This window comes from Tachypleus tridentatus, chromosome 11 (genome assembly GCF_004210375.1).
Source record: "Tachypleus tridentatus isolate NWPU-2018 chromosome 11, ASM421037v1, whole genome shotgun sequence".
Taxonomy (NCBI): Eukaryota; Metazoa; Arthropoda; class Merostomata; order Xiphosura; family Limulidae; genus Tachypleus; species Tachypleus tridentatus.
The window spans coordinates 41527556-41554237 of record NC_134835.1 but is presented as its reverse complement, the minus strand read 5'-3'; the positions used below and the strand labels follow the sequence as shown (position 1 = coordinate 41554237).

Below are 26682 nucleotides of genomic sequence, written 5' to 3'. Positions count from 1 at the left end.
CAATAGAAGAGTTATATGATGGCAGTTAACGTTGCTGAAAAAGTACTGTTATTACATCCGGACAATAGACAGTCTTCGACTCTGTGACAGTTTTGTACAAGCACGAAAAGTGTATGCTTTTGTTAGAACAACTTTGCATGTTTTTTTAGCTTTATACCTTTCAAGAAATGACAGCAATTGATAAAGGTTTCAAACAAAGAAAGTGGTTGAAAAAAATGATTTAATAAGCATTAAACCGCCTGTGAATATTTCATTATCCGCTTGACATCTTTGTGTAATGCTAAATTTTTGTAGGAGATTATTTGGCAGTTGGCCAGGTGGTTATGGAACTCGACTCGTAATCCGAGGGTCGAGGGTTCGAATCCCCATCACACCAAACATACTCTCCCTTTCAGCCGTTGGGGCGTTATAACATGACGGTCAATCCCACTATTTGTTGGAAAAGAATAGCCCAAGAGTTGGCGGTGGGTGATGAAGACTCCAGTCTTACACTGCTAAATTAGGAACGGCTAATGCGGATAGCTTTGCGCGAAATTCAAAACAAACAATTATTTGGCAGCCTTTCATATACGTGATGTTCATGTGTATTCCACAGTATTCACTTGTTGTATTGCTGCATGTATATGTTACACATCATGCGCAACCTTTCTAGTTCGTGTCACTCAAAGTAATGGAATTTCATACTGTTGCAGACACTTGGCTTAATTTGTGAGAATTAATATAATTTATTAGGTTTTCATTGCATGCTTAAAAGTGAACTTCGCTACAATACTTAGACTTAAAATGTTAAGACGCGGCCGCACTGACATGTTCAAAATATTAAAGTTTAGCTCTTTTGATAATGTTTCAAAACGAAAGTTACAGACGTCGTTCAGCTGTTATTGGTTAGAGTTATGATACTTGCTCGATTGTTATTGGTTAAAATTATGAGACTTGTTTAGTCGCTATTAGTAAGACTTCTTTTTTATTATTAATTTAATGACTATAAAAAGTTATTGCTGTTTTGCAGTTGTTATATGGAACGTAATGTCTATGTTTTGTTTCGGTCGAATGTTGAGACTTTGTATTATTTTAACATTTCAATAACAGAAAATGCTTCCTTTATCCATGTTTAGAATGACTACGCTTTTTTGCTGTTAATATTTAAATTGATGATGTGTTGTCTATAGTTAATGACTAAATTAATGATGTGTTGTCTGACGGCTAATGATTGGGTTAATCATGTGTTGTGTGATTGTTAATGATGGAATTGATGATGTGTTGTTTCATTGTTAATGTTTAGATCGATGTGTTGTCTGATGGCTAATGATCGGATTAATCATGTATTGTGTGATTGTTAATATTTGGACTAATAATGTGTTGAATGATTGTTTAATACTTAGATTGATGTGTTGTTTGATTGTTTATATTTGGACTGACGACGTGCTGTCTGATTGTTAATGACTGAATTGATGATGTCTTGTTTGATGGTGTATTGTCTGACTGTTAGTGTTTATATTGATGGTGTGTTGTTTTACTGTTAGTGTTTAGAATGATGATGTGTTGTTTGATTGTCAATGTTTAAATTGATGGTGTGTTGTCTGATTGTTAGTGTTTAGAATGATGATGTGTTATCTGACTGTTAATGTTTAGATTGATGGTGTGTTGTTTGATTGTTAATGTTTAGATTGATGGTGTGTTGTTTGATTGTTTATATTTGGACTGATGACGTGCTGTCTCATTGTTAATGTTTAGATTGATGTGTTGTCTGATTGTCAATGACTGAATTGATGATGTCTTGTTTGATGGTGTATTGTCTGACTGTTAGTGTTTATATTGATGGTGTGTTGTTTTACTGTTAGTGTTTAGAATGATGATGTGTTGTTTGATTGTCAATGTTTAAATTGATGGTGTGTTGTCTGATTGTTAGTGTTTAGAATGATGATGTGTTATCTGACTGTTAATGTTTAGATTGATGGTGTGTTGTCTGATTGTTAGTGTTTAGAATGATGATGTGTTATCTGACTGTTAATGTTTAGATTGATGGTGTGTTGCCAGACTGTCAGTGTTTAGAATGATGATGTGTTGTTTGGTTGTCAGTGCTTAAATTGATAGTGTATTGTCTGACTGTTAGTGTTTAGAATGATGAGGTGTTGTTTGATTGTCAATGTTTAGATTGATGGTGCTTTATTATTATTATTCAGTTGATAATACTTATTTCATTAAACTAACCCTATTTTTCTTCGTCACTTCGTGTAACTGTCTACGTTCATTAAAAACTACTCTTCCGTACAATGATTTCTTAAAAGGGTTAGATTCGCTTCAGTTGTAATTTTTTAAACACTGTAATTAGGAATCTTAACGTTCAATTTTTTACGTTATGTGTGACCTGGAAAATCTCTCACCTACGCTGTAAATTCGCAGGCTTAGAATGATAAAAATAAGATTTCTATACCCGTGGTAGGTAGAGCACAGATTGCCCATTGTTTAGCTTTGCGCTTAACAACAATCAAACCTAAGTCACCTACACTCTGTGTCGTCTCATATTCATGGTAGCGGTTCTCACCACTATCGATTTAATATCAACCATCAACGGTTATTCTCCTGCTGTTACTGTTCAATTAAAACAACAGCACGTGTAAGACAGTTGAACTTTCTTAACTCGTCCTAACACTGTACTTTAGTAAATCAAGATTTTTATGTCTTATAACTATTATCTATGTTTCAAGAAAAAAACAACGCAATCAAGGACGAGTATTTCAACTGATGGTATAAAAAAGATTTGTCTTAAACATGGGTAGACTGTTTACTTTCGGTTACGAAACGTTACATAGTAATGTTTTAGAAAGCTTCTAAAAATTCTTCTATCGAACATTGTAGTTTAACCCTTAAAAGACATTGTCATTTCTCATGCAACACTGTGAATCACGTTCTTAAGACATTGTCATTCCTCAAGCAACACTGTGAATCACGTTCTTAAGACATTGTCATTCCTCAAACAACACTGTGAATCACGTTCTTAAGACATTGTTATTCTTCATGCAACACAGTGAACCACGTTCTTAAGACATTGTCATTCCTCAAGAAACACTGTGAATCACGTTTTTAAAACGTCATTCCTCAAGCAACACTGTGAATTCACGTTCTTAAGACATTGTCATTCCTCAAGCAACACTGTGAATCGCGTTCTTAAGACATTGTCATTCCTCATGCAACACTGTGAATCACGTTCTTAAGACATTGTTATTCCTTACGCAACACTGTGAATCACGTTCTTAAGACATTGTCATTTCTCATGCAACACTGTGAATCACGTTCTTAAGACATTGTCATTCCTCATGCAACACTGTGAATCACGTTCTTAAGACATTGTTATTCCTTATGCAACACTGTGAATCACGTTCTTAAGACATTGTTATTCCTCAAGCAACACTGTGAATCACGTTCTTAAGACATTGCCATTCCTCATGCAACACTGTGAATCACGTTCTTTTATTTTAATTTACGGAAAGTTTACTTCTAAGCTTGTATACGATTCACTGTTCTTGAAACGGCTTTTCCAAGAATGAGGCACAGTAGTATTCTCTTGTGACGAAACCTTTATGTCATGAAGATACTGACATTTAAAACGACTGCCATGGTGTTTAGGTATAAGAAAGAAACTGCAGTTCTTTAGAAAGGTTCAAAAATTCAAAAGAAATATTAGAGAGGGAAAAAATTACGATTTACGTTTTTACGGAATAATGTAGTATAATAATCTCACGGGTGAAGTGTTCCTTTTGAATATATATAAATAGGTGAGAAAGAATTTAGTAGGTTCATATAAACAAATTTCACGAAAGGATGTACTCATATAATTTTTTTAAAGCATGTCTCAACTAAAAGGGCACTCAGTAGAGCGTATTCTTCCGCCACGAAATGTTGAGCATTTTGTTTGTTTGTTTTTAAAATTTGGCGCAAAGCTACACGAGGGATATTTAGCAGTGTAAGGCTAAAGGGAAGGCAGCTGGTCATCATTACCTAATGCCAACTCTTAGGCTACTCTTTTACCAACGAATACTTGGATTGACCGTCACATTATAATGCCCCCACGGATAGTTACCACTCAGATCATAACCACCTGGCCATGCCGGGCCCATGTTGATCATACTTGGCTTTCAAAAAATAAGAAAATGTTTCCATATGTCCGACATTATCAAATTACACGTACCATTTTTATAAGGAGAATAAGGAACAACATTCTATAAGTCCCCACCAAGTTTAATTAAAATCTAATCATTTTTGTTGTTGGTTTTGAATTAAGCACAAAGCTACACAATGGGCTATCTGTGCTCTGCCCACCACTGGGGGGTGCAATCATTTTTGACTGAGTTACAGTGTGAAGAATCAGACCACATATTAACAGATAGGATTTTTTGGATGCTCGTAATATAGCTGTGATTTTATCCTTTAGCTTTGACTCTTCAAAATTAGCAGTTTCTGACTTGACACATAGTACAAGTGTATACCAAGTTTCGTCCATTTGTTTTGACAAATCTTGTTGTAAAACATTCACAGTGGTGTAAAAATAACTTTCGTCACCTGTTGCGACGAAGATAGTACTTCAAAAGACCGTTGCCTGTGTACATTACATAAAATATCCTTAAAGTTATAAAGTGACTACCTTTCACGTAAAGTATCGATACCTTTATTTACTATTACAAGGTTTTTATTCAACGTCTTTGCAACGTTTTCACTACTAAAAAACTTCTTTGGATCAAATTAATTGATATTACTTTTAAGTTAAAGATATTTCTACAACTACTGCAGCTTCTCAATATACGTTGTACACATAAAATACGTAGGATATCGCAGCTTTACACGCAGTATAGCGGATACTGCAATTTAGTACAACAGACTATACATTGTAGTTTCTTAACCCATTTTCTATTAGGAACTGTATTTTAAATTACGTTAGAGACTGTAGATTAACAAACGACACACTAAGCAGTATGGATTAATGTGTGTGTGTGTGTTTTCTTATAGCAAAGCCACATTGGGCTATCTGCTGAGCCCACCGAGGGAAATCGAACCCTTGCTTTTACCGTTGTAAATCCGGAGACATACCGTTGTACTAGCGGGGGGCGTATAGATTAATACATAGTACACTATAGATACGAAAGTAAACTCGGTTCTGCAGCTTGGTATATACCATACAAGCTAACACATTTTAGGATATAAGATAATAAACAGAACACCACGTGCTACAACTTAACACACAGTACACTACACATCAGGTAATGCAGTTCAAAATACACCAAGTTATCATGCAGCTACTTAGCAGGTAGTGTACCAGTTACTACAGCTTAATATGCTACTGCAGCTATTTAACACGGCAGTGTACTAATTTTTGTAGCTTAATGCACTATATGTAAAGCAGCTAATTAATATGTGCTTTATGTTTTAATGACATATATGTTTTAATCTCACCAAGGTATATCCATGTCCATTCATTTTTTTAATTATATCGTTTTCTATTTAAACATACGCACACAAAAACTTCTGATTTGTCTGCGATATATTTTTCTTTTTTTTAATCGAAAGGTATTGTGTACATATTTATATACAATGTTGCTTATATAAATTTAGGTTTGTGATGAGCCGAAAAATGTTATCACCACACCCTTTTTAGTAACAAATTACGAAAGAACATTAAGGTTCAATGGTAATTATTTGTTTCTTTGAGGCGCAAAGCTGCACAATGGAAAGAGATCAACTCTGGATTTTAAAGTTATAAGCTTGAAACCTACTTCTGAACCCTAAGGGAGAATAGGAACTTGTATCACAGCTTTACGACACATATTGTGGGTTGTCCAATCAGTATATTTATTACTGTAGCTAAATATATTCCTCATATAGTCACAAAAACACAGATGTTTCATCACGAGCTTCCATACGTGACGTCTACTATAAATTATTCTTCTCAATAAAAAAACAACAACTTATATTTTGACAAATTCAAACTCTATTTCACATGATTCATAGGAAAAGTAAAAAAATCAGCGATCCATTCTGAGTGTATGTTATGCAGGTGGGCTGAAAAATCAACCGATGGTTGTGTATTAAATAAATAAGCTTAGGTACCTATTGATAAATAAATACACGCAGGTAACTAAATGTGGCAGTAATGTTGATAAGTTGATTTTCAAAGCTTTTTTTTTGATAAATTTCTGTCTTTGGTGTTGTAAACAAAACTAAGTAAATGTCAGCAAGTGAAGGATAGAAAATCTCCAGAGTGTTCCAATATAAAGGAAATGAACGCTTCTGACTTCTATATAATATACATCGTCAGTTTTTCCCATTCTGATTTAACTTGTTTACTTGTACGTCTATGCTTCCGTTTCGTACGTGGAACCAACCAATTTTGTTCGTTTCCTAACGTTGATTCCATTCTAAGTTATTGTGGCAGTGTATGCCCGACTGTCACAAGGTAACTGAGTTAGAGATCCAGAGATGAGCTCGTTGGAGAATAATATTATTTTATTCTAACTCAAATGTGTGTTATCTATGAATAAGTTTACAATTCCGCTGTGTCTATTTCATAATCTGCAATGCATTATATAGCTATCATACTGTTGTGCATGGTTATATACCGTGCATTACTCGTATATATTCGAAGTACTTTTCGATGTCCATGTATATTTTCTTTCACCATTACGTGAAAAATATGAGAATTCAAGTTGTTGTTTTTTTGTTGTTGTTGTAAATCTTTCACTTGGAAAGTGAGTCACTCTCAACTGGTACTTGCTGATGTTTCTACCTTAATCACATTTTGTCATGCGATCATTACACCAGTGTTCTTGGGTACCAAACAACTAAACAGATTATTGTTCTGTTCTTCTGCAAATAGCCTCATTATATTCATGACAAAAAGCAAGTGAAAACGAGGCACAGATTTTTTTAATAATTTAAGCGATGAATTTATAGTTTCTTCCTAATATAACATCCTTGTAGAAAGGTCTATGTTTGAATGAAATGAAATAATCATTATGAAAATTGATTATTAACTATGCGAGTTAAGTTCTACAAGTTTGAAGATGCAACCACCACATGAAAAGAGTAGAAATTATTTCCAAAACAACCAAATTATCCTAAAGTCACTATCAATAACTTTAGTATCAAAGGAGCCCACTAGTGATGTTTCTTGCATCACTAGCAATGCCTTTTATTTCCCTAACAGCAGAGTTTGTACCTCTAGTAGTGCTTTTTGGTATCTTAGAAATGTTTTTGTTCCATTAGAAGATATATGTTTGTCTAATTTAGATTGGTTTTACAACATGATCAATGTTTAAACAGTAATGTATTTACAGTGTATCGTATTTGAAGATACCAATCACTCTAGAAAACACTTACAATATCGAATATTCTTTATTGTTGTTTGTTATAAGTCACAAAGCTACCAAAATGGTTATCTGTGCTCTGCACACCACGGGTATCGAAACCCGATTTCTAGTATTTTAAGTCCGCAGACATATCGCTGTGCCGCCGGGGGGCATCGGATATTAAGCTGGAATGGTTTTTTTTATTGCTTATGGTGACCTTTACAAACGTTTTATATTTCGTTATTGAATATCAACTGGTACAAGGTTATATTAAGCAGCTTGGTTGTACAGTACCATTCAACAGGTTTAATTCCGACAAACATGAATATTTCTATGTAGAATACGAATACATCCATGTGGTGGCTTTATTATTCAAATTGAAGTAAGCCTATAAAAGTACAAAAATCACAGCTTTGACGAAACGGAATAGCTAAGCTAAACGAAACGTAAAATATCACTAACTGTTTAAAAATGTAATTGGCTTTAATGTGGTCCTTGTGCAATATATAAGTAACAAAACTATAAGTTGGAAAGTTATAGTTAATATATCGTATTTTGGTTACATACGTTTAACCAGACAAAACTATCTGAAGATTTCTGTGAATCAGAACGTTAATTAACAAATAGGTGTTCCTGAGTAAGATACATAAGATACTGGCGATCAAACATGTTGTCGAATATGGACATAACACCTTTACTGTTCTGTAAAACTAATTAGTAACATAACAAAGATCAAATCTGTTGTTGAAGTGAAGAACGAATTGTTTTAAAACTCAATGAAAAAAAAAAAACTATTTTGAAAATAATGTTTTAGGAAACCTGTACTTCTTGTGCCCCTTCCTAAGAAAATGCACCTTTCAACAATAACAGCCGTTGCGAAAAGTTTGTTTATGCATTTCGTGCAAAACTGCACGAGGGCTATCTGCGCTAGCCGTCAGTAATTTAGCAGTGTAAGACTAGAGGGAAGGCTGCTAGTCATCACCATCCACCGGCAACTATTGGACTACTCTTTTACCAACGAATAGTGGGATTGTTCACATTATAACGTACTGACGAATGAAAGGGCGAGTATATTTGGTGTGACGAATATTCGAACTCGCGATCCTCAGGTTACGAGTCGAGCGCCCTAACCATTTCGTCATGTCGAACTCCCGTTACTAAGAAACTACTGATACTTTTGAACCACGATTTGTGGTTCACTTCTGATCATGATAAACTTCGTATTTGTCATTTACAACAAACTAATCTTATCAGTTTTGGTGTGTTTCTATCATTTAGTGAAAACTAAGTTTATAGAGTTTGGTGTGTTTCTGTCATTTAGTAAAAACTGAATCTTGATAAATTTGGTATGTGTTGTGTAGCGTAAATTAAATCTATCGTGTTTGGTATGTTTCTGTCGTATAGTTGAAATCTAGTCTTGTCAGTTTTGTTTAGCTTCTGTCGCTTAGTGAAGTGTCATTGTTCTTTGGAGTCTTTTACAAATATATATGTAAAATAAAGTGTGTTTTTTGGCAAATAAATCGAAAGTCTTGTAACGATCATCGACTGTGTTAATGTCACAATATAATTCATAAAACTGAATGATGCTTCTGATAAAAGCGTGTATTTTAATATGAAGCTGAGAATGTGATATTGTTATTTAGTGAGTTATTTTCTGCAATGACGTATTAGCTATTTCTCCATACTAAGGTCTTCATCACAATATCTCTAAACGAAATCTTTCTTGTAGAAAACTACGGTCCTTCAGATTTTTAGTTAATCTTTATTTGTCCGAAATTAAACTTTAGCCACTAAATAATACGCTATAATAAGGGTAGTAATTGTAGTTGAAGGTTAATAATGATACAAGGTAATACACAAATAATACGCTATAATAAGGGTAGTAATGGTAGTTGAAGGTTAATAATGATACAAGGTAATACACAAATAATACGCTATAATAAGGGTAGTAATGGTAGTTGAAGGTTAATAATGATACAAGGTAATACACAAATAATACGCTATAATAAGGGTAGTAATGGTAGTTGAAGGTTAATAATGATACAAGGTAATACACAAATAATACGCTATAATAAGGGTAGTAATGGTAGTTGAAGGTTAATAATGATACAAGGTAATACACAACACGCTTTATTTTATAACTAGTTGTTGTTAGTCATTATTGTGAAATATAGGATTAATTGTAGGCATCCTTATTTAAAGAGAATTTTTTTTTAATTGCCAGTCGATTTGTCTTAATACAACCTTCGTTGAGGTGCCTCCCACTGGCTTAACACTAAGTTTCACAGCTTGAAACGTTAAAATGCAGGTTTCGGTACCCGAGCACTGAGAGCGGATTGTGTAGCTTTGTGTTTAATTACAAACAAACAAGAAAATCTTCATTGCATTGTATATATATATATATATATATTTGATGACGTCAACCTCGATAGAAACAATTGTTTAAAGAATCAATTTAAAAAAAAGTTGAGAAGTTTCCATAAATATTTTGTTTGTTTAATACTTCCTTATAACATTTCACGATACTGTCACGTTTTGATTCAAAATGTCGACAAAGTTTATATAATTATACATTGTTTATATATATACTTATCATACATCACAGTAACAGTTTACACTTATACATATCTATATACTGTTTACATATCTACCTATAATACCTTACAGTAACAGCTCACACTTATACATATCTATATACTGTTTACATATCTACCTATAATACCTTACAGTAACAGCTCACACTTATATATATCTATATACTGTTTACATATCTACCTATAATACCTTACAGTAACAGCTCACACTTATACATATCTATATACTGTTTACATATCTACCTATAATACCTTACAGTAACAGTATACACTCATACATATCTATATACTGTTTACATATCTACCTATAATACCTTACAGTAACAGCTCACACTTATACATATCTATATACTGTTTACATATCTACCTATAATACCTTACAGTAACAGCTCACACTTATACATATCTATATACTATTTACATATCTACCTATAATACCTTACAGTAACAGTATACACTTATATATATCTATATACTGTTTACATATCTACCTATCATACATCACAGTAACAGTTTACACTTATATATATCTATATACTGTTTACATATCTACCTATCATACATCACAGTAACAGTTTACACTTATATATATCTATATACTGTTTACATATATACCTATCATACATCACAGTAACAGTTTACACTTATACATATCTATATACTGTTTACATATCTACCTATAATACCTTATAGTAACAGCTCACACTTATACATATCTATATACTGTTTACATATCTACCTATAATACCTTACAGTAACAGCTCACACTTATACATATCTATATACTATTTACATATCTACCTATAATACCTTACAGTAACAGTATACACTTATATATATCTATATACTGTTTACATATATACCTATCATACATCACAGTAACAGTTTACACTTATATATATGCAAAAACGGCTCGTTTGGGTTGAGAAAATATTTTACATAGAAGAGCGAACAACGTTTCGACCTTCTTCGGTCATCGTCAGGTTCACAAAGAAAGAGGTAACTGATCGGAAGCTGACCACGTGTTTGGAAGGGGTTGTTTGCCAAACTAACTTTATTTTAACTCTGTGTAAATGATAAGTAGCCATGTTTGTATTGTGGATGTGATTAAGTTTGGTTAAGATTTATTATAGTAACGATGTCTAAGCGGAAAATATGATTTTCCTTTTAACACTCTTATTTGAAGGAACAGAATTTTTTTTTCTTTTTCCGTTCAGCACAATACTCCAAAATGAGCTTATTGTGATGTGCTGATATCGGGCATCAAACCTCATATTTTTGCGTTATAGCTCCAAAAATTACCGCTGAGCCACCGGGTATAGAAGGGAATGGTACACTAGAACTACCACTCTTATACATTTTCACTAGGTTACTTGCCCATTTTTATCCAAGTTTTTAAGCAAGACTTAGAGACCGCATGACCTGCTTCATAGAGAGTCTGGTAAAGTTGGTTTTAAAAGTTATCAGTAAAATTAAGAATAACATATACCCTTCTTAACTACACATAACTTATTAAGAATAACATATACCCTTCTTAACTACACATAACTTATTAAGAATAACATATACCCTTCTTAACTACACATAACTTATTAAGAATAACATATACCCTTCTTAACTACACATAACTTATTAAGAATAACATATACCCTTCTTAACTACACATAACTTATTAAGAATAACATATACCCTTCTTAACTACACATAACTTATTAAGAACAAGCCTTAAATTATCACCTTGTTCTCAATTCAATATGTAGTTTTTTAATATCTAAAGTACTGATACACATTAATTACCAATAAGAACTTCATAAGAACGATACCTCAGGTCCCGTGTTGCGTTTGGAACCAGTTCTTTCATCACCGATCTTGTTCATTCTGATAATAGCCACAATGAGACAATGTTGCCAGATACCACATTTTCCATATCAACAAGCTACTGCGGAGAACACGAGCTCAGACTTAGACAACACATCTTTACAGCTTCCCACAGACCTTCAACCGGGCATCGTCCCACAAAGCCATGTTCAAGCAGACACAAATCTCCACCCAAACTGGATCGGAGAATGTGAGAGGTTTATGGTCGAATGGTATTGTTTTGAGTTCATTTCTTTGGTCACATTTCTCATGGAAACAGTAACTGATTTTGAGATGTTAGTAGTAACTTGAAAACTTCTGACTTGAGAGTGTTTGCCCACTAGAAACCCTTGTTTATTATTTCATTAAAGTGGCAGGAAATATACCCAGCTTCACCACAGTGAAATGTTGGGTCGGATAATTGTTTCTCGTTTTCATATCCTATACGTAGCAGATGAGAACATTTCTTCATATATTGAACTGAGATGTGTGTTTAAAACTCGTTGAACTCACAGAATGGCTCTGAGTTGTTTTTTTCTCCAAGTACAAACTTTTAGCTCATAGTTCCATCATCATGTGGTTCCATTACATCTAGGTCGATGTGTGAGTAGAAGAATATTGCGCTTTTAAATGGTTGAGAATTCTCTGTCAATCAAATATCTCAGTGACAAATATGTCGCCTGTTGTGACACGGCTGGAACCACGTTCATACAAGGCACAACCAACTCTCTGTAGATCGTTTTATGTACTAGATAATCCAAACCTTTCGAAGAACGTTCATAATGTTCTACGTTTTCAGTATAACTTTGCTTTTATTTTTTCTTTCCGAGCATACATAAGCTATATTTCACTGATTATAATCTGAATAAAAAGTAAAAATATTAGGTAACCAATATATTTCAACATAGTTGTTTTTAGAAAAACGGAAGACAATTTTTTCTTATTCCAAATTACTTTTACTGTTATAGGTGTGACAGTATATTTTGACAAAAAAGAGCAATTATAAATCTCTTTCTTATCTTCTGATTATTCATTACTTGCTACTTTCTTTATTGCATCTGTGCTAATTAAGTAATTATGAAGATATATGTTTTTTCTGAAAAATAAATGTTACTTTTAACAGTGTGACTCCAATAATATCGAATAAATTTTTAAAAATCATGAAAGTTTTTAATGTTTTATATAGTTTATAATGGTGGTCATTCTTTCTTATTACTTCGTTGTTTTTTGTTAAACTATGCATCGTTACCATATGTGTGTGTATATGGAAAAGTAATTTTTCCTTTAAACTAAACATTCTCCGTTATTTACCATCGAACTGAAACTTACTCGTTCTTTATGATATTAGTTTTATATACTTTTCGAGAACGTTTATTGTTCATTTCTAGTGAAAAAGTGCTGATGATATGAGCAAAGAAATAGTATAAATTAAATAAATATTTCGAAATAACTGAACAAGAGGTTTTCGGAATGAAAGTATGAAGAAACATGTTAAATTTTAAATATCTGAGTTAAGTTATTATTTTAAAATAAAATTTAAGTCGTGTATTAAAAACTTAAGAATGCGATATCAGTGAAAAGTCTTAAGATGTTCTGAAATTGTTAGACTGTACAAGAATGAAAATATGTATTTTACAAATGGTCAGGTGCTTAAGGCGCTCGACTCGTAATCGTTGCATCAAACGTGCTCGCCCTTTCAGCCATAGGGACGTTATAAAGTGACGGTCAATTCCCCTATTCGTCGGTAAAAGAGTTGTCCAGTAGTTGGCGGTGGATGGTGATGACTTCCCTCTAGTCTTACACTGCTAAATTAGGGACGGCTAGCACAGATAGTCCTCGCATAGCTTTGTGCGAAATTAAAAATCAAACAAACTAATATATTGATGAAACTGATATTATTTAGTTTGTTACTTCTAAAGTTTCATCGATATTAGGGTATGGAGATTTACAAATATTGATAAATGAACTTGTTATAAGTGATCTAATGACGCAATAATTTATACTGTCTTTTAACTTCTCTTAGGACGAAATAAAAGTGAAAATTTGCATATGTGTAGGTCATAAAGATAGAACTAGAAAGAAAACTTGTTTATTTGTTGAATAAAGTAAGAGTGAAACATATGGACTTCAGTCAGAGACTATATATCTAATTAATGACAAATAAGTGCTTGTGTAACTAAGACAAACATTCTTCTTGGTGCCATATGGAAAAGGGGTAAAATTATTCACTGATTAGCACTGGTCAGATGCTAGTGATGAAAGGTTTTTATCAAGACTGTTCCATATAGGCATATAACATCCAAAACGGGTTAAAAAATATATACTATCGCCATCTTTCGGTACTGTGCGAACAAAACTTGTGATTTTCTAAACGAAACTTTCCTAGAATTAAACGTTTTGAGAATTCATTATTTATTTTCCTAATTATCACTAAATATAACTAATTAGCTCCTTCTTTTATTTGTTATAACAAGAATTTTTTGTGATAGTTTTGGTTAGTGATAGATGTTTGTTTCTTGTGAAGGATTTGTTTGTTTGTTTGTTTTTGAATTTCGCACAAAGCTACTCGAGGGCTATCTGTGCTAGCCGTTCCTAATTTAGCAGTGTAAGACTAGAGGGAAGGCAGCTAGTCATCACCACCCACCGCCAACGCTTGGGCTACTCTTTTACCAACGAATAGTGGGATTGACCGTCACATTATAACGCCCCCACGGCTGGGAGGGCGAGCATGTTTTGGCGCGAGTCGGGCGCGAACCCGCGACCCTCAGATTACGAAGCGCACGCCTCAACGCGCTAGGCCATGCTAGGCCCTTGTGAAGGAACAAAGCAAACAAAAAACACGAAGGGTCCATCTAAAACTTCTTGAAAGTTGCACATCCAAAATTAATCTTACAACAATAAATAATAACTGATACTGAAAGCATATTGTACATGAAATTTGTTAAGGTACTGAAGCACAACTACATACAATATCGATTTTAATATTGTGAATGTTGATTGTTAAAAAATAAGTCTCTTCAAGGTGCTACTTGTTATATTTTTATATGTTAACAAAAAAGTGACGTTAAATTAATGGAAACGTTAATACAGTGAACGTGTTTATGTCCTACACTAAAACAAAAATTACAATACCGTTTTTTTTGGTTGTTTTCATTGTGACATTGTTGACAGCAATTAAAATTTGTTTGTCAATGGATCTACTAAAAATATCATTGAAAAAAAGAGATTTTATTGGAATACTTGGAGGCCACTATCAAACCACGTAACAAAATCTTGTACACTGAGTAGCAATAATTGCACTCCATTGTATCACCGAACATGCTCGCCTCTTCATTCGTGGGATTGTTATAATGTGATGCCAATCCAACTATTTCTTGGTAAAAGAGTATCTAATCTATCACGTGAAAATTAGTGCAAGTAGCTCTTGAGTAGGTTTGTACCGAAATTTAACAAACAAACAAACGAATAGTGGGATTGACTGTAACATTGTAACACCTACAGAGCTAAAAGGGCAAGTATGTTCTTTGAACCTGTTACATCCAGATTACGAGTCGAGTGCCCTAACCACCAGACCACGTCAGATCCAACAAAGTATAAAAACTTTGTGTAATTTTAATATTGCTTGGAAACATAATATTAAAAATGCTTACACATGTTTTGTTTTGCGTGTGTAACTAAAATCAAAATTGTCTTCAAGATTGCTTTCTTGCAAATTGGAATTTTTTATATCTATAAAATATTATCAGGCTTGACCATATCTTAGTGGTTAGTGTGTAAGGCTTGGGATAATAAGATCTCGGATTCGAGATATCATACTATTAAACAAACTTCGAATTTCTAGCTGTAGATGCACTATAATAAGGTTAAGAGTACCTTCTTTAGATGGTGGGTGCTGCCTACACACTAACCCCATTTAGTTCACAGTTCAAAAATCCCTGAATTGGCCGATTAGCCCACTGTGGTCCGAAAGTGTCGTTCGGATGAACAACCAATTGTTCGCATAATATTTCCATCGACAGATGGACGATAGAATCTATAACCAGCTCATATTTTAATAGCACCTTGTACAATTTGACCTAGACTGTGTCTATTTTATTCATGTGTACTTATATTATAAAAATCTCAATATCAAAATACACCTAAAAAAAATTTGCCTGTGAAGGAAATTTTTGGGTTTTTAAGTTGAATTACTTTTCAGTTTACTTATATAAATCTAGTAACTGGTAATAGCTACAGATGACGCTGAGGTCTTTTCAAATTATGTATGTTAGATAATTTCAAATAGGCAAATTATTTATTCATTTACTTACACATTTAGTACAACTAAGATAACCCTGAAAGGAAGATTAGTCTAACTTTGTACAAATAGGTTTATTAACTAATATATATGAGTGTGCGCGTGAAATTAATTCAAAACTCTCTGCGTTTTCATTTGTAACGCAACTTCCAATAAATGGTTAAGTTGCATTAAAAAAAAATAATATATGTTCAAAGTAATTATTTCACATAAATAATTTTTGATATAAGTAACTCAACCCTAAAAAATCACAGTGAGGATTGTTTTCTTCATGTTAATTAATAATTATTTTCCCGTTTGATGGGGTTTGGGGAAACGCCATATCTACATGTCCGTTGATATCTATGCTAGGAGAGAATGGTATACTGGTTATTCCTCTGTCACACTTCAGTAATCAACTGTATACATATCAGTAATTTAAGTTATACAGATAACTTGTACAATCAAACAAAAATAATGACAGCCTGTAAAATAAACTAATTTGTTTTATATTTTATCTTAGATTTAATGACCACTTCGATGAAATTCTGGGTTTACATGTTTTAGACCAGCAGGATAAAGAATATTACCGCATATGGTTTAAAGACAAACATTCATTTATTTACAAACTAACGAAACAGATTGACTACTCGTGAATCCTTTACACTTATAGCAGACAAACAACTGGCACAATGCATGCACGAGATAAGATAACCAGTCCTTCAAATTATCATGAGTATTGTAATTATCATATAATAGTTTTGTGTAAAGTCACTGCAGAAGCTGATCTCCATAAAACATGGATAAGCAATTTGGATCCCTTGTTTTGAAATGTTCATAAAGAGGTAACTGATAAGACGTGTTAATACGAACATGTGTATAATATTTCACAAAGCACTTAGTCAATAATTAAGTAAGTAAAGTACTACAGTGAGCTGGATTTGTTTAATTACGTATAAATAAATGATTCGACCACAATATTTTGTTTGTTTTTGAATTTCGCGCAAAGCTATACGAGGGCTATCTGCACTAATCGTCCGTAATTTAGCAGTGTAAGACTAGTGGGAGGACAGCGAGTCATCACCACCCATCGCCAACTCTTGAATTACTCTTTTATCAATAAATTGTGGGATTGATCGTCACAAGATAACGACCCCACGGCTGAAAGGACAAGCATGTTTCGTACGAAGGAGATTCGAACCTTCGACCCTCAGAATACGAGTTGAGCGTCATAACCACCTGGCCATGCCAGGCCTGACCACAATGGAATAGATTGAGATAAAAAATTACACGGTTAGAAACAGCATTTTATCCACAGTAATTGAATCACACCAAACAAATATTTTGAACAACAGCAAAATTTTCTCTACTTTGAGGTCGATTGTCTGTATAAGTGTCTGTAACAACACAAGAGAAATTCACCAGATGATCACTAGGCAAAATCTGAGAGATAACTTGAGTTAATTATACATATATTCTAGTTTCCATAGCGTTACATCATCTGCGTCACTAGGCAAGTCCATTTACCATAAACAGAAGCTGATTTTCATCTTTTGTTTTATCGTTTCACTTTATAAGCACCCTAGATATTCCATTGAAATTAGATCTAGTAGTTATTTAGCAAACGAGATAGGCACGAAAACAAACAAAAACGTTCCTATCTGTCTGGAACGTGAAACCTGTAGTGACTGTTCGAAACTGTTTTATTGATAAAAATGCATTCCTATTCCATGATACGGAAAGATTTAGCTATGATATATCAGTTTAATATTTTCTCTCTCTTTATCTTCAGACACTTACGATAATTTTTACTATTAAATTTTATATATTGAAATTTTAGTTTTCGATCTAACTTGATGTAAAAAGAAATCATAATCTTGAGGCTGAAGGACACCAGATGGCACGATACTTACACAGAACGCATGCAACATCAAATATATAAATTAGATACAATAAATCAAGAATCCAAATCAAATGTTGCCAGTAGTTTAGTGCTAACCTTGTAGCTTATTGTAAGCTAGAAGTGGAGATTGATTTGAAATCGTATAAATGGCTACCGGACAATTCATAAGACAATTTCACGAGGCGATCATCAACAAAAACTTATTAGAATTATGTCCAATTCTAAGTTCTACTGCCCGACATGGCCAGGTGGTTAAGCTACTCGACTCGTAATCCGGAGATCACAGGTTTGAATCCCCTTCACACCAAATATGCTCGCCCTTTCAGCCGTGGGGGCGTCATAATATGACGGTCAATCCCACTATTCGTTGGTAAAAGAGTAGCCCAAGAATTGGCGGTGGGTTGCCTTCCCTCTAGTCTTATACTGCAAAATTAGGGACGGCTATCACAGACAGCTCTCGTGCAGCTTTGCGCGAAATTAAAAAAAACAACAACAAAAAATCTAAGCTCCACTAAAAACTTCTAGATTGTAAGGTAACTAGACAAATTCCATTCGCTGAAAAGGGAAACCATTCTTATAGTGGATGGAAACTTTATACGATAAAGACAGCAGCACTCATAACTGGATTATCAGTGAATGATTTGAAAGAGAAATTGGTAGAATATATATATATGTATATACTAGTCTGTAAGACTCTTTAAAATGATACCACATTCTGTAGAGACAAGCATCTTTTCAGATTGCTAACCGTAGAAATTTTCTGCTAAATTTCGCTGCTAAATTTTCGCTGCTAAATTTTCTATTTGTGTATAGAATATCAGTGCATGAGATTGAGTATAGTAATCACTTGTCTTCCATTATCATTAGAAAAGATAAAGCTAAAATGATAATTCAATCGAAATATGTTTTCCAAGTAACATCAATTTATCTGATTTATAGACCTACATACGATTTGACGTAAACGACATAAAATCAGATTTAGACAGTTTTCAACTAGTTTCCCTTATTTTTAATGGTTTTTCTATTTGAAATAGAAAAGTAAAACCAAACAGAGATACAAAATTATTGCTGACAAACAGGGTAAATGTTAAAGAAATACAAGAATATGATGCATTTTCATATTTCTACTTTTCAGAACACTGCTTGCTGTAGTAGAGCATTTTCTCAGTTGATCTCGGAAAGTTAAAACCTCTACGTTAACGTTAGTTATAACCGTAGTACTACAGAGCTATAACAATGAGGGATAAAACATCAATAATGTAGAACTAAAGCCACGCGAAACGAAACACCAATACAGTAGGACTTTTACCAATGAGGGGCAAAACACCAATACTGTAGAACTATTACCATGAGGGACAAAGCACCAATACTGTAGAACTATTACCATGAGGGACAAAACACCAATACCGTAAAACTAAAGACATGAGAAGAAGAACGACGGTACTGTAGAACTATTACCATAAGTGGCTAAACACCAATATTGTAGAACTATTATCTTGAGGGGCAAAAAATCCAACACTGGAACTGAAGCCACGAGGGGCTGAAGCGTCAATACCATGGAACTACAATAATGAGAGGCAAATCGCCAGTACCATAAAACTATAGCGATGAGAGATAGATTATCAATAATATGAAACTAACTGTGAGAAATAAACATGTCAATACTGTAGAGCTATAGCCAGGATAGGAAAACCTTCAATGCTATAAAACTGTAACCAAGAGAGATAGATTATCAATAATATGAAACTAACTGTGAGAAATAAACATGTCAATACTGTAGAGCTATAGCCAGGATAGGAAAACCTTCAATGCTATAAAACTGTAACCAAGAGAGATAGATTATCAATAATATGAAACTCTAACTGTGAGAAATAAACATGACAATACTGTAGAGTTATAGCCAGGATAGGAAAACCTTCAATGCTATAAAACTGTAACCATGAGAGATAGAGAGCCAATAATACAGATCTATAACCGTGTGAGACAAAACGTCATTACTATAAAACTGTAACCATGACAGGAGAAACTTCAATGCTATAAAACTGTAACCATGACAGGAGAAACTTCAATACTATAAAACTGTTACCATGAGGGATATAAAGCTGATACTACAGAATTATAACCGTGTGACACGAAATGCCATTACTATAAACAAAAGTGATGTTTTATATGATTTCAAAATATCTATTTTTTTGTTATTGTAACTGATTTCTGTATGTTATTCAGGTTTGAAATCTAAGTTGATTGTTGTTGGTTTTTTATTAGATAAGTCTCGGTGTTGAAAGACCACGTATATATTGGAGTGACTAATATTTATCACGTCATTTGTGTTTTTCAGAAAATAATTGTCAAATCAAGTTGTCCCCAAGTCACATCAAAGCTAAACGTAGTTCTTCTAGCAGCTTCTTAAGAGGAAAAACCCAAGAACCAAACAGTAAGATAGTTTTGCATGTTTCTTTTACTTTTATGTATCTAGCATTCTGCCCAAACGAGGCAGAGTGATCTACGTATTGGAAAACGAAAAATAAGAAAGAAATGCTAAAAATTATCTTTTCATTTTACTAAATAGGGAGTTTTATCTTTTTAAGCAAGTTAGTTTAAGAATAACAAGCTAGACTATCTGAAAAGTTTTGTATTTAACAGCTGTGATGATAACTCATTACCTATTCCAACCGCACTGCAATTGAACCTGAGGTCATATGCAGAACAGTACAGTTTGTTTAAAAACACATAATTATACTAAATTTAAGATATACATAAACTTTATTACTAGCAATTCAGAAAGCAAAAAAAGTTGGTTTCATGTATGTCACTGAATGTTCACATCCATCACAAACAACTAGTCTACTTGAAATATATTTAAAATGTCTTTAAAGTTCTAGCCATGAGAAAGACCTCATAGTGCACAATTTTATTAGTGTATTCATTACTTTGTCGTAACTTTGCAAAACAACAGAAAAGTAAGAAGAAGATGTCACTTCTTATGAAGCTCTTTGACTGTCACGTGGTTGGTAATGACTAAGTGACCGGGCTGTCTATCAGAAACCCCAATTTTGTATTGTGACAAAGCAAAACACCACACTCCTCACTTTCAGCTAAGGGCGTACAAGTAATAGTCAATTTCGTTATTCGGTTCAAATTTGGACAAAGCTCTGGTAGCATCGAGTGCTGCTTACTTTCTGGATAATAGTAAGAATTTAGGTTAGACCTGAACCCTAGTGGTCTCTGTCATAACTGTTTAATCAGTATGTATAAAATGCCGTGTTGGTCGAATGTAGCTACACATAGCCCTTGTGGCGACTGATGTGCTGCTTTCCCTCTAGTCAGAAGTTCAAAATTAGAATGCTTTACCTTGGGAATCACTAACCCGGCCATTGAACCAGTGTGTCCACAAGATGTCAATAAGAGTAGAAGCGCTTCTAAGAGATGCCACATTCACAGAGTAATTATCAGAGAATTATAAAGTAAATATTATTTTTTTTTGTGATAAGTAAGATATCATTCTTTGAAACTGTTTGAGATTTTTGGGTGATTTTCTGAGATTTTTTTGTGTTAGATAGGTAACAACATTCTCGCCTACCCTAGTGGAACACTTGTACGTCTGCAGACTTACACCTCTAGAAACCGAGGTTCTATACCCGTGGTGGTCAGAGCACAGATAGCCCATTAAGTAGCTTTGTGGTTAACTAGAAACAAACACACAAACTTCAATTGTCCGTCTTTATCAGCAATTTCGTTTCATGATTCGCTGCGCTGAAATACACACATCACTATAATGTCTTTTTGATTGACAAGCACGTTATAAATCATCATGAACATCCGACTATTTCACTTAAATATTTAATTGGCTACTCTCTTTCGAAACATCAGAGGGCGTCAGAGATTATTAAACATTTTTTTCAACCTAATCAGAAATGTCTAAAAGTGTCAAGACTCACACGCACACAATGATATTTATCGATTTCTTTAGAATTTTTATAATAGAGCTGCTAAAATCATAATTAATGCCATTTTAACCTACATAGTACGATATAAATATACAAATGTTACGTTATCAGTGCTGTCTTTATTAATGTCTCAGAAAATGTTACAGAAAATTGAGTTTTTCCGTTGCTTTTGAAAGAGGTAGTTTGTTATTGAATGTTGTCATTGCTCAGAAGTGTTTTGACAAGTTTAAGAAACAATAACTTTCAGTATATAAACATTTCATATGTGGAGATTTCTGTGTTTTGGTGGACTACGTTGTAGGATCGTCTGGTTTTTTTGTCAGTGGTTCGCAGGAAAATGAAGCTCCTTGTGCTAGAATCATTGAATTACAACCTTAAATAAGGTGTAACCATCAATTCTTCTATTTTCTTAAGTTATATTTTATGTAGGAGCGTTTATTTTTGTGTATGTGCACGTGCTAAAGTGTCTCATTGTTAGTTGCACACACCACTTCACTCACCCAAAAGTACCACATGCATTAATCTTATTACAAAAACACTAAATCAAAAGCGTAATGACCTTTCAACAACGATATAAATTAGCCAATAGAAATTGATCTCTTAAATGATACTATATCGTAATTCATCTGAAATTACTAAAGCGAGGTAATTCATTATTGCTTATGTTTGTTTTTAATTTCACGCAAAGCTACTCGAGGGCTATCTGCGCTAGCCGTCCCTAATTTAGCAGTGTAAGACTAGAGGGAAGGCAGTTAGTCATCACCACCCACCGCCAACTCTTGGGCTACTCTTTTACCAACGAATAGTGGGATTGACCGTCACATTATAACGCCCCCACGGCTGGGAGGGCGAGCATGTTTGGTGCGACCGGGATTTGAACCCGCGACCCTCGGATTACGAGTCTTACGCCTTAACACAGTTGGCCATGCCGGGCCTATTGCTTGTGTAAATGTATTACAGATATAATTCTTAATTACCCTGCTGTTGTTACGAAGTATAAGTGTGTAACAATATTGTTATTTTGAAAATGATTAATTTACGATGAACATTTAAGTTTTGGAAAGAGTCTTTTTCTTACTGTTATTTTATACCGAGAAGTTGACTGTGGTTAAGGTTTACTTACTGAACCTCAACCTATACTACTCTACTCATCTCTTCTGAGATTCTTTTCGTCAGTTTCGTAATACTAATTCATCAAACTCTAATTTGCATTTTACTTTGAATGTGACTAAAGCTAGGGATAGCTTTGTTTAGACAGTTTCTATCTGAATAGTTATATAATGGTTTAATACCTATCACTGCTGTGTTACGTGATAATAATAGCAAGTTCTTTGAATGAACAATCTGTCCAGGTTATACAAACACACAAAAATATAAACATGTTTACAGAACTTTGTCTTTCAAGGGTTTTTATTTTTGTGTTGTTTCCGTTTGTAAATTTATGAATTCATGATGAAACTCTTTTTTTACTATTGATGATTCATTTCTCTTTTTATTGTAGATCTCCTAACTTGTCTTAAACTCGCTTTTAATAATTAGTTAAAGTAGGGCGCGGTATGCCTATTGGTAAAGAAAAAAACAATGTTATAATTCTGCAAAACTTCTGCCTACACCTAATTTCTTTCACTTTGGTTTGGTGTTTGCGCAACTATAACACAAATTTGTATTACATCAAGTCAAACTCCAATCCACTCCCGTCATCTCCAAGTGTTAACACACCGACGTTTCCTAAAATCACTTAAACACTGCTAATAACCATTTTAGGTTGAGTACAAAATTCTCTTTTCTTATTAAAATCGTATTCAAAATGATTACTTCCAGAAGTCAAAATGTGCTGTCCGACTTTCAGTATTTTTGTTCAATATATCTTAATGCTTGCATTTGCAGTACCGTCAAGTGATTGAAAACCAGAGTGAACGGCATGTTAAAGTAAAAAAGAAATACGATAATTATAGATTAAATTCAATTATCTTACAACATCCCAGGATGCTAATGCTTAATAGCTACCCAAACGATCTTTATTTTGAACTACATACGCTCACAAACATAAACACCTTTTACTATGTTCATAAGCTCCATAATTGGTTTATACGTTGTCGAGTTTGTTTGTTTTTGTTTACTAAGATTTCTCTTCTGAGGTTGAGAAAATAGTTTCGAGTCTACAATGTTTTCACAACGCTTGAACAAACGAAATCTTCACAACAAAGCAATCATAACCATTCAAAGATAGAAACCTTCCATCAGTAAACATAACTATATATCGTGATATTTTGAAAACAATAGTTTTTGTATATACAAGCAAAACGCCTGTTAACGGAAATCCATATAAATATTTTTCTGGAAGGATTTATACTTCTAAATAAATAAACAACCCTCTGAAGAGAGTTTGAAATACACATTTTGAAATTTAGTTTTAAGTGGATTATTTTTACCGTTATAATACTTGTGTTATTATCAAAATCATTTGGTATAAAACTCAAACAAATAAACGATTAGGTGGTGATCACTGGAAATAATATATTAATTAAATACAAATATCCACTTTATGATTTTTGCACGGAACTCATTGATGCCGATACATATACCTTCTTGTTTGTCTGTTTTTGAATTTCGCGAAAAGATACATGAGGGCGATATGTGCTAGCTGCCCCTAATTTAGTGTGAAACTAGAGGGAAGGCAGCTAGTCATCACCACTCACCATCAGCTCTTGGGCTACTCTTTTGCCAATGAATAGTGAGATTTACCATCACATTATAATGCCCCACGACTGATAGGGCGGACATATTTGGTGTGACGAGGATTCAAACCCACGACCTTCGTATTACGAGTCGAACTCCTAAACCACCTAGTTATGTCGAGCCTTACATATATCTCAATTAAACTTCCTAACCTTAATCATTTGTTTTTATAAACATCACTAACACGCATTTATTTTGTCCTGTACTTAACAATAATTTTGTCAAGTTCCATTATTATATTATACATTGAAAACAGAAATATCAAAGCAAATTAAGTATTCTGCATTAAACTTAAGTTTGTAATTATTTTTAGAATAAGTGATTTAAAAAAAAATGTTTGTTAAGCAGCCACTCGAAAACAAACGATTACGGTTTAATCTCGAACGTCATAATTTCCTCATCAAAACCGAGACTTTATATCTTTCAGTCTATGGTTTCCAGTGTTAATAACAAGATAGAAAGCTTTGCTGCCCAATCGGCTAAAAACAGAAGTTCACTCGACTGCGTTTCTTGAACAAACATAAATTGTTCTGTTTATATGTTAATCACTGGAAACACTTTAAAAATAATTTTACAATTATTCAACAACCAGATGGAGATGTTTCATCGCTGTGCAATAACTTTATTATTTGGGTTTTCATCAAACTGGTTAAGAACATCGGATGACAGTTACGTTGACCTAGTTAAGAACTTGTGATGACAGTTAGTTTACCTAGTTAAGAACTTGTGATGACAGTTAGTCTCATCTAGTTAAGAACTTCTGATGTCAGTTAGTCTCACCTACTTAAGAACTTCTGATGATGACAGTTAGGCTCACATAGTTAACTACTTCTGATAATAGTTAGGCCCGGCATAGCCAGGTGGTTAAGGCACTCGACTCTTAACCCGCGGGTTCGAATCCCCGTCGCACCAAACATGCTCGCCCTTTCAGCCGTGGGGGCTTTATAATGTGATGGTCAAGCCATCGTTAGTGAAAGAGTAGCCCAAGAGTTGGCGGTGGGCAATGATGACTAGATGTCTTCCTTCTAGCTAAATTAGGGACGACAACCGCAGAAACCCTCGTGTAGCATTGCGCAAAATTAAAAAAATAAACAAACAAACTGATAACAGTTATTCTCATTAATCATTATAATTTTTGTTTTAGTTCGGATAATTGTAGGTGGTAATTTTCTCATATTATTTAAATATCCTTACTGAAAAGAAATTTTTAAGAAATGAAATTCCACGCCCTCCATGGTGGCTCGGTGGTAAAAATGAGAGCTGACAACGTCGTAAATTGGATTTTGATAGGCGCAGTCAGCAGAGTACATATAACTCTTTATGTAGCTCTGTGCTTTAGAACAACATGAACAACGAAATATTATATGTTATAAATCAACTTTCTTTTTTAAATATTTTCTATGTTTACCACTTTTTCAGCAAGAAAGTTTTAAATTTTCAACCCAATATTTACAATTAATCTTTTTTGTATTAAGTTTCTCTGTCAAAACTGACGTTAATTTTTTATTCCTCGTTTGTTTGCGTTCAATGTATTTCATTAAAAAGATAAATCAGGTTTCGATTAGAAAGTGACATCTTCCTAGAAACAAAACAGAATGTTAATTGCTCTTTGTTCTTCTTTAAAAATTCCTATAATCTTCCTGTAAGCTTAAAACACATACGTAACACTACTTTAGAATCGGTACCAGTAGAAGTCGTTAAATGAATGTTGGTTCGAGATACAAAGTTAAACCTATTTACTTTTGGGACGAATATTCCGTTCCTATTGCTCGCATATTTTTCGATGACAGTTTTTTTCCAACATCATTACGATGAAAAATTGTTTCTATGATATAGTAAGGAACATTTAATATCATTATTTGTTAATTAATTAAAATGTTAGTGATTGTTATAGAATATAAAATTTGAGAACACAAATATTCACAATCAGAGTTATCAGTTAAACCTAACGGAGGTTCGCAAACTTTTTATGGCGCCACCTCTCTAAACATGCTATTCATTTCGTTCCCCTCCCCGCATCTCTCAT

General features: G+C 33.6%; 1 protein-coding gene across 5 annotated transcripts in view; it reads left to right on the top strand.

Moving 5' to 3' along the window:
* Positions 1-26682, top strand: part of LOC143232016 (ankyrin repeat and fibronectin type-III domain-containing protein 1-like) — a 196293-nt gene that overhangs the window by 110030 nt on the left and 59581 nt on the right. For all 5 annotated transcript variants that reach the window (XM_076467000.1, XM_076466998.1, XM_076466996.1 and 2 more), the window contains one exon: positions 20309-20404. In XM_076467000.1, coding sequence (XP_076323115.1) covers positions 20309-20404 — 96 coding nt within the window. The remainder of the gene's footprint in view (positions 1-20308; positions 20405-26682) is intronic.